The sequence below is a fragment of the Phoca vitulina genome, unplaced genomic scaffold (genome assembly GCF_004348235.1).
Source record: "Phoca vitulina isolate PV1807 unplaced genomic scaffold, GSC_HSeal_1.0 scaffold6, whole genome shotgun sequence".
NCBI lineage: Eukaryota > Metazoa > Chordata > Mammalia > Carnivora > Phocidae > Phoca > Phoca vitulina.
Window position 1 is genome coordinate 12,593,467 of NW_022589709.1, and position 14,695 is coordinate 12,608,161.

Below are 14,695 nucleotides of genomic sequence, written 5' to 3' on the forward strand. Positions count from 1 at the left end.
AAATAAAATGGGAACACAGATGGGGAAAGTTTGCCTCTTTAATGCTCTTTTTATTCTTCCAACTCAAAGAGAAAGTCTCCACCTGATGCTGGTATGTACTTCATACCTCATTAACACTTCCAATCTCCCCTTTTAACAAAGAGAGGAGGTCTGAGACCCCCTCAGTAGCAGGTAACAAAAATCATGCTCTAATTTAATTGCATTGCTTTGTTTTCTTTGTTTTAATTTTACAGTTATTTTCTGTTTGCATCAAGTGAGTCTGCTTTCCCATTTATGGTAGTAACATGAAGTTTATTTTTTAAAATGGACTTAAGTGGAACAGGCAAATTTATCTTTTTAATCAGTAATCAGTACTACCACAGGTGATACCTGGATATGGCAAAACAATCGTGATGAGTGACCATGAATATCCAGAGTTGGGAGATCCATCCTCTACAGCAGCCAGCAGCACCTACCTCGCACAGAACAGGTGCTCTGTAAATATATGGTCATTGCTGGGTTAGAGCCAGGCTCCTGTCTGCTAGATGCAGACGCAAGGCAATTGCAAACCTGTATTCTTAAATGACTCTTCCATAGTAACTACACGTATTAGTGATAGCCCAAGTTATTGAAGGAACTAGTCTGTGGCCAAGGACAATGGATGGATTGCGGATCCCAGATTCCCTCTCATCAGAAGGTTCTTTTATGCCTACGTGTTTAGTAGCAAAGTCAACATTAAACTCCTCGCTGCAGTCCCAGGGCGGGAGGTAGTTATACCTTACTTAACCTGTCCAGAAGCGTTCTCTCAGGCACCATTAGTTCCTCTGTTACAGTACTCAGGGTAGCTTTTGCCACATATATTCAGTGTTCTTTCATTCATTCATTCCATGTATACTATCAAGCACCTATTTTGTGTCGGGCATTATCATAGGACCTGGGAGGACATCAGTGGATAAAACAAAATTTTTAACTCCCTGCCTTAATGGAACTCACATTCTCAGTGAGGGAGACAGACAGTAAACAATAAATACACAAATGATACAGCATGTTAGAATGTGATTACTTGGGGGGCAGGGGCTGGAGGATGAACAGAATAAGGGGACTTGGAATTGCCGGAGGTGGAGAAGGGGAGCAGGTTTTAAATGTGGTGGTTGAGTTTGCCTTATTCAAGAGGCAACATTTGAACAAGATTTGAAAGAGGTGAGAGAGCCAAAAAATACTTTTAGGGAAGTACACTCTGGGCAGAGGAGCTTGTCAGTGCAAAGGCCCCAAGATGAATGTGCCTGGCATGTTCAAAAAATAAAGGGAGAGAGCAAGAGAACATGAGGTCAGACAGATAACGGGTGAGTGTCCTTATAGACCAGTAGAAAGACTTTGGCTTCTTCACTGAGAAAAATGGGGGCTCCCTGGGTGTTCTGAGCAGAGGAATGGCATGGTCTGCTCCAGGTTTAAAAGCTCATTCTGGCTGCTATGCTTATAAGGTATGTGGGGCAGAAAGGTGGAAGCAGGGAGCCAGTTAAAAGTCCAGGTGAAGAGGCGCCTGTGTGGCTCAGTTGTTAAGTGTCTGCCTTCAGCTCAGGCCATGGTTCCAGGGATAGAGCCCCTCATCGGGCTCCCTGCTCAGCAGGAAGCCTGCTTCTCCCTCTCCCACTCCCCCTGCTTGTGTTCCCTCTCTCGCTGTGCCTCTGTCAAATAAATAAAATCTTTAAAAAGAGAGAAAGAGAAGTCCAGGTGAAGGATGATGGGCCAGGATCAAGGTGGTGAAGTGATGACAAGTGGACACAGATTCTGGATCTATTTTAAAAGTAAAAATAAAGGATTTAACCATATGACCCAGCAATTTCACACCTAAGTATGTATAGAAGCAAGAGAACTGAAAACAGGTTTTCAAACAAAAATCTGTACACAAATATTCATAGCAGCATTATTCATAATAGTAAATAAATAAATAAATAAAAACAACCCAGATACCCATTAACTGATGAATAGATCAACAAAATGTGGTATACCCAAACAATGGAATATTATTTGGCCATGAAAAGAAATGAACTCTACTGATATGTGCTACAATATAGATGAGCCTTGAATACATTATGATAAGTGAAAGAAACCAGACACAGAAGGACACATATTGTATGATTGTATTTATATGAAATGTCCAGAATAGGCAAATCCAGAGATAGAAAGCAGTTTGGTGGTTATCAGGGACTGAGGAGAAAGGAGAATGCAGAAGGACTGCTAATTGGTGTAAGGCTTGTTTTTGGAGTGATGAAAATGTTCTAGAATTAAATAGTAATGATGGTTGTACAACATTGTGAATGTACTAGAAGCCACTGAATTGTGCACTTTAAAATGGTTAAAATGATGAATTTTATGTTATGTGAATTTTACCTCAATTTAAAAGAAAGTAAAGGATTTATCAATGGATTTAGATGTGGAGAGTAAGGAAAAGAAAGGGGGCAAGGATGGTGGCTAGAAGGATGGAGTGGCCATTATCTGGGATGGAAAAGTCTATGGATGGGACAGGTTTGGAGAGGAAGAGCAGGAGTCCAGTTTTGGACAAAAGTTTGAAATATAATTAGATAGAGTAGTTTGGAGTTCAAGGAGAGGTCCAGGATGGAGATATAAGTTTTGGAGTCAGCATAAGTATGTAGATGGTATATAGGGCCCAAAGGATAGGTCAGATCACCATGTTTGTGAGAGTAGATAGAGTGGAGAAGTTCACAGACTGAGTCTAGGGCATTCCAACATTAAAGAGATCAGGAGGCAGATGAGGAGGAACCAAAAAGGGACAAGGAGTGGCTACCAAGGTAGGAGAAGGACAAACAAGTGAATGTGTTGTCCAGAGAGCCAAGAAAAAAAGAAAGGAGCATTCAACTTGTCAAGTAGCATCAGACTTAGCAACATGGAGGTCATTCATGACCTTGACAAGAGTTGCTTCAGTGGAGTAGTTAGGGACAAAGCCTGATTCAAAGGAGAATGGGAGACAAGGAGCACAGAGAGTTATTTTGATCCTGAGAAGTTTTTGTCAAGGAGGGTGAGAGAAATGGATGGTAGCAAATGGAAGAAGAAGGGACATGAAAGAGATTTCTTTTTAAAGTGGACATTTGGTAGCATGTTTGTATGCTGGCAGGGTTGATCCATTGAGAAATGGAGTAATTTGATGCCATGGGGGAGAGAGAGTTGCTGGAGGGATGTGCTTGGGTGCATAAGAAAAGATGCTACCTACTGCACACGTGGAGGACTGACTTCAGCAGCTCATCTAGAGTAAATAGAAGAAGGCAGGAAATATGGATACAGATGCTGGAAGGCCAGTAAATGTGATGAGAGTTTAGGGGAACTCCCCTCTGGCTGCACTGGGTTTTTTCAGAATAGAAAACAAGGTCAGCTGCTCTAGGGAAAAGGGAAAGCAGATGTTGACGGTTTTAGGAGAGAGAAGAAGATGTAACATCACCCAGCAGACTAGGAGAATGACTAATGAAGGAAGGGAACAATGTCAGGCAGCAGGAAGGCACAACTGGGGTTCACGGTCAGGAATTTGAAGGGACACCAGTCAGTTTGTTAGTTAGTTACATTACGTTTCTCCTTAACTATGTAACTATGTAACTACGTTACATTAGTTAGTTATGTTTGTTTCTCCAGCCACATTCAGCTGCACAGGTACAAAGAAGGCATGGGCAAATACATGGATTTAACCAAAATTGTGATTTCACTAAGCAAGTGTGATAAAGTGAGAAAGGGACACAGGATCTGAGAATATATACAAGGGATGATTCTAATGATTGGCATGGACATGTGCTAGGTCAGAAAAGAGACCAAGATGTTGAGGAATAGGGACAAGAAGCTTAGGATGGATTGAAGAGCCTAGGGAGGAGGGGAGCAACGGACTCAGCCATGACCCTGGCAGGGGAAGTCTTACTCTGAACACACGAGAGCGCTCTCTAGCCTCTCTTTGAAGAGTGGACATCCAGGAAAAGGGTCTCAGAAGCCAGAAGACTTTGTGCCTTCCGCATACTTTTGGAACCCCCTCTCCATAATGAGCGAGCCTCAGTGCAGTCCCCCACCCCTGCCAATGTCTGCACAGTGTTAATAATCATCCCTTATCCGTCTAGTTGATCATTGTACCTCCAGCTTCCAAACACATCAACTGGCCTATAACAAATGTTCCTTTAAATACTTGCCAAATGAAGGAGTTCCTATTTACTGAGCGATCTATGTGCCAGACACGGTGACAAGGATTTCTCCTACTTTCACAACAACCCAACATTGGTACAGTTATTATCCCAATTCACATCTGAGGAACCAAAAGCTTAGAGAGGGGCAGGAACTTACCCAAGGTCACACAGTAAGAGGAATCGAAACTAGATCTTACTCCAGCACTGGCCCCCTCAATCACCGCACAGGGTTATCAAGTGACCAAGGTTGGAAGGACATCCTTCCCAGGACCCACGTAAAGCGACTCTGGGTCTGGACCAGGAGACCCTCACAAGCTCTCGCCTCCCTCCCTTGCTGGACTCCACACCCAACCACCCATTTTGTTTTCTCTCTCCAAGATCCTCAACTGCTTTCCATCCATTACTATTCAGAAATCTTTATTTTTGTTTCCACCCTAGATGTGAAAAGCTGGCTTGTGATGTTTGGATTTCAGCTTAGCAACATAATTCCTGGCTTCCCAAGAGCCAAAATGTATTTCGTGCCTCCTCCCTATGAATTGTCAGAGAGTCAAGCCAGTGAGAATGGACAGGTAAGCGGAGGTTCCTGCCAAGAATCTGAATGATTGTCCTCATTCCCTTTTTTTTTTTTTTTAAATAATACATTATATGTCCTCATTCCCTTTTGCAAACGGAACCGCATGGGAGCCAAGGGAATGTCAGTAGAAGAGGCAAACATCGGAGCTGGGTATAAAAAGGTGCATGAAACATTGTGACTTCCCAGGAAAGCAAATGTCAGTGCTGTCACCTGTCTGACACAGCACATATTTCTTCCCAACCTCAATTATTACCTTAATTGTGGTATCATTATCTGTTCAGTATATACCCTTGAGTCACTCCTTGATTAACAACAGCACAGAGAAATCTAGCAGCAACCTACCATCTGCACTGCCTATAAGATTATAACCCTTTTGGCTTTTATGGGACGTAATATAACAGTAGTTTGCAGTTTCTATCCCATTAAAGAATATTTTTATGCCTGACATAAAACCTCAGCATTTTATAGCCCAAATGTACACAGATTAAGTTTTCAGAACATAATTTGTGTTTGGGTCTTGCAGCGATGACCGAGAGGTGGTCAGTTTCTATTTGGGTGCTGCTGAGACGTCCAGCACAGTCCAACAGGAGGGGTGGGCGTCGGTGTTCAGACAACCCGTTACAGGACAGCGCCCGGCAATGTAAAAGTCTAAAAGGTCTCAGCTGCTCTGAATAATCATCCACACTGTGTAACTAGAGAGAGACGAGGAGGAGCTGGTGGGTAATTGAGAACAACGTTCTCTCAGTTCTGCCCTGTGGGGACCACTCAGTGGATGAATAGCCATCATTTCTCTCATTTATCTAAGTGCCGTTACCTCCCAAACACAGCCTCTTCCATTATCCCAGTCTGTCCCCCAACCACCAATTGAGATGAGTTGTAATTTGTGAGTAGAGAGTTCAAGGCCAAGGAGATAATGGTGATTTCGTCCCTCTGCAGAACCAGGGCAAAGATCCAAAGCAAACGACTCAAAGCCCGGGGATATTCCCTCCGGCCCACGATGCCAGAACCTCTTAGTCTGGTGCTTCTCAAACATTAATATGCACACAGACCACCTAGGGCGTGTCCTATTAAGATGCAGCTTCTGACTCAGTAGGTCCGGAGTGAGACCTGAGATTCTGCTTTTCTAACAAGGCAGGTCCTGGCGATTTCTCTGCTGTTAGCCATGCTTAAGTTGCAAGGTCTTAACCCAAGGAAGTTAATGAATACCCAGGGCATTGGCCTTGAAAAACATCTAGGTCACAACAGCAGGGTTTATAGCTTCTCAAAGGAACCCCCTGCCCTTCAAGTCAGGATATTCCTGGGTCTGAAGTGTGCAAGGCAGCTGCCAAACCATCCGAGAGCAGAGTGACTCTCTCTTCTCCGATAACGGAGACACATGGTAAGTGGGTAGGACTAGGTACGGATGTCAGCAAGGTGGCAAACCTCTGCACTGTCTTTTTAGTCAGGGTCATGGTTACAAGGAGACAGGCCACACCATCAGAGCACTGGGAACCAGCCAGCCTGGGCTAGTTTCAAAAGGTAGGACTGTATTAGCTCGTGTCATTACAGACAGAAGACTAGTTCTTGAAGGGAGTCCAAGCATTTCCCTTGCGGACCCTTTTTTAATGAGCTTCTTGGCCCATGCAAAGAGCTGCCAGGCCATGATCTTAGCCTTCTGTGTTTTCTTCTGCCCACAGCTCATTACAGGTGTCCAGCACACAACAGAGAGGCATAATCAGGCCTTCATGGCTCTGGAAGGGCAGGTCATCTCCAAAAAGCTCCATGCCAACATCCGAGAGAAAGCAGGCCACTGGTTTGCCACCACCACACCCATCATCGGCAAAGGCATCATGTTCGCCATCAAAGAAGGGCAAGTGACCACCGGCGTGTCCAGCATCGCCAGTGAGGACAGCCGCAAGGTGGCCTCCGTGCTGAACAACGCCTACTACCTGGACAAGATGCACTACAGCATCGAGGGCAAGGACACCCACTACTTCGTGAAGATCGGCTCGGCTGACGGCGACCTGGTCACGCTGGGCACCACAATCGGCCGCAAGGTGCTGGAGAGTGGGGTGAACGTGACCGTGTCACAGCCCACACTGCTGGTCAACGGCAGGACTCGAAGGTTCACCAACATTGAATTCCAGTACTCCACGCTGCTGCTCAGCATCCGCTACGGCCTCAGCCCCGACACCCTGGACGAAGAGAAGGCCCGCGTCCTGGACCAGGCGAGACAGAGGGCCCTGGGCACCGCCTGGGCCAAGGAGCAGCAGAAAGCCAGGGACGGGAGAGAGGGAAGCCGCCTGTGGACTGAGGGTGAGAAGCAGCAGCTCCTGAGCACGGGACGCGTGCAAGGTTACGAGGGATATTATGTGCTTCCTGTAGAGCAATACCCAGAGCTTGCAGACAGCAGCAGCAACATCCAGTTTTTAAGACAGAATGAGATGGGAAAGAGGTAACAAAATAATCTGCTGCCATTCCTTGTCTGGATGGCTCAGCGGGAGTAACTGTTATCTCCTCTCCTAAGGAGATGAAGACCTACCAGGGGCACTGAGGCCGGGCTGCTTCAGGATACCAAGTGGCAAGAAAGCTCACATTTTTTGAGTTCAAATGCTGCTGTCCAAGTGAGAAGTCCCACAACCTGAAGTAGACTAAAGCCTGGCTGAAAATTCTGAGGAAAACAAAACAAATGAATGAATGAACAAACACACAAAATGTTCCAAGTTCCCCTAAAATATGACCCACTTGTTCTGGGTCTACACAGAAAAATAACAAAACAAAACAAAAAAGACTCAAAATGTCTAAAAGGAACAAAAGAACAGAAAAACACAACAAAATAAAAAACACAAAAAACGAAAAGCAAAACATACACACTGACCGAAAAACAAAGATGTGAAGACGAGAAGGCCTCATATTCTATTACCTCACTCATCCACACGTGAGCGACGCAGAGACATCCCACAGGGCCGGCGTCACAGACCAGCTGAGGAAACCGAATCAGACTGCTTGTTGGACAAATGCTACAGACGTTTTCGTTTAAACAAATACAGGTGCATTTAAAACATGACTTTGGGGGTGATTTGTGTGTAGCGACCGGGGAGGGGGGGGATAAAAGTGAAAGAGTGAGCACTGGAAATACTTTTTAAAGAAAAAAAAAAAAACTAAAAACACACACAAAAAAAGGAAACATCAAAAATCAAAGCGAAATAATACCGTTCAGCACTTAACTCTCAGGTCCCAACTTAGTCCGGCCTGAGCTAATTTATTTGAGCGCAGAGTGTAAAATTTAATTCAAAATGGTGGCTATAATCACTACAGATAAATTTCATACTCTTTTGTCTTTGAAGATTCCATTGTGGACAGTAATACGCAGTTACAGGGTGTAGTCTGTTTAGATTCCGTAGTTCGTGGGTATCAGTGGCAGTAGAGATGTGGCATTGTGACACTCTTTTGCTAACGGGCACCACTTCAGATCACCCTGTACATACATAAGCCTCAAGGCACAATCACTGTTTCAGATTTAAAATTATTAGTGTGTTTGTTTGGTCCAGAAACTGAGACAATCACATGACAGTCACCACAAAGAGAGAAAAAAAAAAAATTTAAAAAAAAACCCACAAAAACAAAAAAAAATCCAAAAAAAAAAAAAAAGTCTAATAAGAACTTTGGTACAGGAACTTTTTTGTAATATACATGTATGAATTGTTCATCGAGTTTTTATATTAATTTTAATTTGCTGCTAAGCAAAGACTAGGGACAGGCAAAGATAATTTATGGCAAAGTGTTTAAATTGTTTATACATAAATAAAGTCTCTAAAACTCCTGTGGACACTGGTCTTCTGTGGAAATGCTTTGCGGTGAGGAAAAGGTAGAGACTGCCGGAGGAAGGGGGGGGCTGCCGAGATGCACAGGCTGAGCTGGTATTTCGAACTTTGGGAGGAGCTTTTGTTAGAGGCAGCTCAGCGCTCCCCAAACTGCTCTACATGCTAGAGTGATCTCTACTTACACCTGCAGCCTCCTCTCTGCATGGAACAGAGGTGAGAGGAAAGTCTGGACCTGGGGCTGAGGGGCAATGAGGAGCCTCACACCCACCCACGCATGGATGGGGCCCTCCAGCCCTCAAGGAACAGCCAGGCTTCTCCCTGAGGCCACGTTCTACTTCTGGGAAGTGCTGGGAGGAAGTGAGGGCAAACACTCTCGCCACACTGAGAGGCGTGGATGTATCTGTGTATGTCTATATTTTCTTCCAGATGCATTTTCCCCCAAACCTGCACACTTGGAGCAACCCAAGTAAGGAGAACACTTACGACTTGGACAAGTTTTTTTCCATCAAGCCCAAAGTTAGAGTAGTATTATCATCAATAGCTAGTATTCACTGATGCTTACTAACGCCAAGAACAGTGCTAAGTGCTCTGCACGCAACATTTTCATTTGATCCTCATCTTTCATTCATTCAGCAGCATTCTACGGAAAGCTTGTCACGTGCCAGGTCCTGTGCTAAGTTCTGGGGATAAAGGAGGTGGGTAGACATCAACGTGGGTCCTCGCCTCTTGACACTTGGGTCACAAAAGTAGACAAACAATAATCAAAGCATTACACTAAGTACTGAAAATGGCAGGGGTGTTAAGCGCCAAGAGGCTGTATAAAGCTATGAAAAAAAATAACTTAAAAAAACTGAAAATTTAAAAATTTTTTTAGAAAGATGTATAAAGCCATGGAAGCACGTAACTGGAGAGGTCACCTAGACTGAGAATGGCCCAGAAGTTGCTGGGGTCTGAAAGTAAGCATTGATCTGGTGAAGAGAGAGGAATGCATTCTGGACCCAGGGCACCGGCATGTGCAAAGGGCCGGTGGTGAGCCAGGCTGGAACACAGAAGAGGTTGGCAGGAATCAGAAGATGCACAGATTAAAGAGTGGGGGGTTCTTTCTCTCTTTTTTTTTCTTTTAATTAAAAACAAGAGGGAGTCTGTTTTAATTTCATAAACCAGTGCTCTGGATGCAGCGCGGAGAACAGGCAGGGGAGCTGAGGTGGTCATCTGCGTGAGACGACAGAGCAGGCTGGTGGCCACTGGCCTGAGATGGAGGCGTTTGGGACTACAGCAGGGAGTGGAAGTGAATTGTGTGGCTAGGTTAGAAGGACGAGCTCCTCCTAGCATTCACTTCGCAGGTGAGGAGACTGTAACTGCCCCCGTGCTGCTAAGTGGTGGAATCAGACTCAAGCCCAGCTGTGGCTGATTTCAGACGCCCCCCAGGAAGTCTAGCTAGCACAGCATCGGGACCCCCTCCAGCGCTCCGAGCCGCTGCTGCCCTCCCAGTCACGCAGCCAGGCCAGGGGTCGCTTCCCCAGGTGGGAGGATAGGGAGAGAGGGGCCAGGCTAGCCTACTTTACACCAGGTATCAGGTCTCATGGGCTCTGTTAGCATCAGCGGCAGAGCGAGCTATGATTTAGTAAAGCAAACAGGAGAACAAAAATGTTTCAGAGAGGGAAGCACATACGAACACCTTCGCCAAGTGCAGTGAGTTTGGTCCATCCCCCTTCGCGGGGGAGGCAGGAGACCGTTCCTCTGGTCCAGCTGTCACCTGCCTTGTTTAATCCCACTGGTGTTAGGACCCCTTAGATACGCACTCTCAGAACAGCCTCCAGCTGGTCACGGGGCCAGCCTGAATCCTGGTTCAGGGGGAGCTACAAAGGGGTTAGCCACTGTGTTGTGTCTCCCTGGGTAGAAGCAGCCAGTCGGACCAACCGTGACAGAGTTCATCACAAGCAAGAAGCCAGTGGGGAGCTCGCTCAACCCAGAGCTCCTCTGCCCCAACCAGACTCTTAGGTGCCAGGTAGACCCAAAGGGGTGGGCACGGAGTGTGGCGCACAGGGAATCCCATGTCACCAGAAATGCACTAGAGCCTGAAACTTTCCTCTTGCATGCCAACCATCTCTGAATTATTCATGAGTTTCCTACTACACCCAGCCCAGTCCAACCCCTCACAATACACACACACACACACACACACACACACACGAACCCATAACATGGGAGGGGGAGACAGCCTTGGGTAAAGATCCTCTCCTGCCTTTCCTCAGGCTAGTCCTAGAATGACAGGACAGAATGCCTGACCTCTCCCAGGGTATTTGCACCTTGTTACAGAATTCTGGAAAGGCAGTGCAGGGGATCGAGTTGTGTACTCTGAAGTCAGCCTGCCTGGAAACAAATCCTAACTGGACCACTCACTAAACATGGGAGCTAGAGATGGTTATATGTATCAAGTTGGGTACATAGCAATAGCTGCTGTAAGAGAGAAACCCAACATAAGTTAACACAGAAAACTTGAATTCTTACTCATATAGCCATCCACTGTGGATCAGGGATGGGAATGGCTCTGCTCCATGCCATCACTCAGAGCCCCAGCCTCCTTTCATCTTGTGGCTCAGTCTTCTAGGTCCTCAGAATTTTGACATCCTCTCCACTGAGCTGGTTGAGGGAGAAAGATCCAAGACCATGTGTGTGACTATTTTATTTTTAATGGACCACAACCTGACAAAGATGCCTAGCCCCCCACCTCCACTCTCCTATATCCATGGACCCACCTACTGCAAAGGAGACTAGAAAAATGTCATCTATGACCCTTAGAGGAGGAGGAGACTGGGTATTGGTGAGCCCAAGCAGTTTTTCATATGTAACTCAATGTCCAAGAGCCTCCGTTTCCTCACTTGTACGTGAGGACAGGTGAACACAAGCCTGCTATGATGATTAAATGGCATATTGCATGTATCACTAACATACGCTAAGTCCTTGGGAAATGTTGGTTTTTATTATTTTTAAATCTTTGCTCCAAGCACAGGTTTTCTAAGCATGGAAATTGAGGACTGAGCCATCCATCATACGGGAGAGATTTTTATGCAGGGGTTGGGAGGAGGGAGGAGGCCCTTCCCTCAAATCCCACTCCGTGCGGCCGCCTCCCCTCTCCCAGGCCTAGGGAACATGAACAGGTACTCCCAGTGTGAGACCCTGGCTCACAGCCTCAAGGGCTCTTCAGAAAGGTTGACATCTGGAAGGCTGAAGGTCTCAGCCAGATGAAGACTGGCTCTCTGAGCAGGACACCCATTGGGACATCCACCAACATTCCATCACCAAGCACAATTTTGTCCCTGGCACTGTCAGAAGCTGGGCATACAAAGATAAGTCCATCATGGTCAAGATCTCACCGTCTAAGGTGTGAGGAGAAACAAGCCAATCAATGGGACACCACGGGCTTAAGGGTACATAGAAGTGATGTACAAAATGTGAAGCCCAGAGGAGAAGACTGCAGGTTATCTCCACGAGCATTTGTGCTGAGCCTTCCCAGTTGAAAGAATGCCAGTTAGAAAAGCTAGAAGAAGACAGTCTGGACTGAGGAAAGTGTGCTACATGTGGGAGGGAGAAGAAAAAATGCAAGTCTGCTGGGGAGAAGTTCAGAAAGCCTGGAACAGTGGTTACACATGAGCCCCCTGGCAACGTATTAGAATCACCTGGGGGCTTTCTAAACACACCCACGACCTCCAGGTCCTGGGTTCTGGGCAAGGGTAGGCTTCGAAGCTCTCCAGGTGATGAGAATGTGCAGCCGGGACTGAGAAGCACCCGGTCAGAGCCCAACAGGAGATGCATGGCCTGGGATGGGGCGTGTCAGGTAGAATGAGGCAGAAATGAAAATCAGGCCAGGAAACTGGACATTCTCCTGCAGGGCATGAGGGGGCCTACACGGGTCCTCCACGACTAGGAAATCCTTCGATTAGCAAAGTGGGGAGAAAAGGGGGGGCAAACAGAGCAGAAGCTGGGAGATTGCCCTGCCCGAATGTACCAGCCCAGATGAGGGCCTGAACTGGGGTGACAGGGTGAGGACAGAGGAGAGCTCCTCAGGACACCCATTCCAGAAATGAGGACGAGGTTGTAGAACTCCCTCAGAGGTGAGGACAGTGTCTGTACAAGGTAGAACACCAAGGGCGGGATCACGGGGCCGCTCTGCACGGAAAGCCTCAGATACAACAACATCCCTGCTCCCCACCTCACTCTGGTAAAAGGACACAACACCTTGGGAGAAGGGTTTAAGGAGAAGTCTAGCTGAGGCTTACCCTCAGGAATCCTCTGAGGGGCTCAAGGTGAGACTTTCCAGGATAGTTCTGGTCTACCACACCCACACCCAAGTCCCCCTTTCCATCCTGAGGCAGCTGGGCAGCCTGAACCTCCTCCGATGCCCAGACCAGGCACTCTGCCTGCGGAGCAGACCTCCCGAACCAAGGCTGCGCCAGCTGGGATCTCTTCCCCACTGACTTCACCCGTTTCCCAAAGCCCCACCTTCCCCTGATCACTTCGTCCTGGTAAATGCTGGGCTTGCAGTTTGGCCACTAGATGGCGGCCTTCCCCGTAAAATCTTCCGAGAGCGGCGCCTGGCGTCCAGGCTGTTTTATATGCAAAGCACTCTGCAGTGCCTTGCATTTAACAAGTGCATATTGAATGGTAACCTACTATTCAAGGAAAATAACGGAACATTTTTGAATTATGGTCTTTAGAGTCAAAAAAAAAACCGAACTCCACTTCAAATCCCACTGCTCTCCTTTCTAGCTAAGCCTGGGCTCTTAACTTCTGAAGACTCAGTTTCCTCACCTGCAAAATGGGTGCAATGCCATCTCGCAAGATTGTTGTGATGAACACCCAGTTTAGCACCTAGCACATGGGGATGGCTATTGGCTGATCACCACTGACTATTATTCTCAGCCTGTAAGGACTGAAGTTGGGCCCCCTGCCCTGAGACTAGCTGCACACACATCCCAGTCCTGAAGCCTGACCTATGAAGGAGTCAAGCTTCCACTGCCCTCCCCCCCATCCCCCTACCACATACACTGCATAAAGCAAAAGGGCCTTGCTCTGCTAGGAGACCCTGAGGGTGGGAGGCCCGCAACCCCCCAGGACAACTTTCAGCGGCCATCCTGCCAGAGAGGAACTAGGAATGCCTCGCTTGGGTCCTTTATCTGGGTTCTCAGTTATGAGGGTAACGGAGATAGGAGGTGACCACCTAGCACCTAAGCCAGCTCCACAGCCCTGCCTGGCGTCCAAGGTCCCCAGGCCTTGGGAGAACAGAACGGAATCTCCTCTTGCCCTTCCCCACCTGTCTTTAGTGTTCTGTGGAGGTGGCCACCTGCATGAAGCATCCCCTTCATCCTCTCCCCCTCCCCCTTGCTTCTCTGTATCCTTTCAGTGGCTCCCCACCCTGGTATCCTTCTCCCTCTGAACCAGTTCCAGTGTCAGTGAAAGCGATCCCCTTGCACTGATGCCTTCATAAGCCCTTTTGCCCAAATTAATTGTATTTGAACTTCACCACCCCCTGAGAGACCGTGAGGAGCTTGGGGAGCTGAAGGGACCAGAGGCTACACAATACAACAGGCCCCTCCCAGGTGGCTGGAAGTCCTCCTGTTCCCAGTCTACCACCCATTAGTTCCAATCCCAAGCCACTGCCCCCCACAGCCCCTTATCTTCATGCTATCTCAGCCAAATACAGGCAGATTTTATTCGAAGCCATGGCCCCTGGCCAGAAGCAGTCTGCCAGGTGTCTGTAAGTCAACTACATGAGCTAGAGGAGATGGAGACCATGACTACTGCCTGGCTCTGCCCTCAGGTGGCATCACTAGATTAATCCGGAGACTAGAGATGCGAGGTGACAGAACCCCAAATCAAAGCAAAAACTGGGAAGTTCAAAGACAGGATGGCTTCAGACATGGTTGGATCCAGGGACTCAAAAGATGTCTTTGCTCCACCTCCAGTTCTCTTCCCTTGGGGTGTGGCTTTATTCCTATGTGGGCTTTCTCCACATGTGGGAAAGATTATTGCTGGCAGCCCCTCACCTCCAGCCCTGTGGCACCCATGGAAATGGCAGAGAGACTCTCCCTCTAACTCACAGAGTACTTGAAGGGGCCCCAGTCCCATCAGGTCCATAAAGACAGGGAAAGTGTGGTTCCCCC

The 14,695-nt window shown here is 47.3% G+C and overlaps 1 protein-coding gene across 15 annotated transcripts in view; it reads left to right on the forward strand.

Moving 5' to 3' along the window:
- The window catches only part of TENM2 (teneurin transmembrane protein 2), a 1,203,413-nt gene extending 1,194,879 nt beyond the window's left edge, over positions 1-8,534 (forward strand). For all 15 annotated transcript variants that reach the window (XM_032403433.1, XM_032403432.1, XM_032403428.1 and 12 more), the window contains 2 exons: positions 4,593-4,723; positions 6,405-8,534. In XM_032403433.1, coding sequence (XP_032259324.1) covers positions 4,593-4,723; positions 6,405-7,166 — 893 coding nt within the window. In that variant the 3' untranslated portion in view covers positions 7,167-8,534. The remainder of the gene's footprint in view (positions 1-4,592; positions 4,724-6,404) is intronic.
- Positions 8,535-14,695: the final 6,161 nt, after the last annotated feature.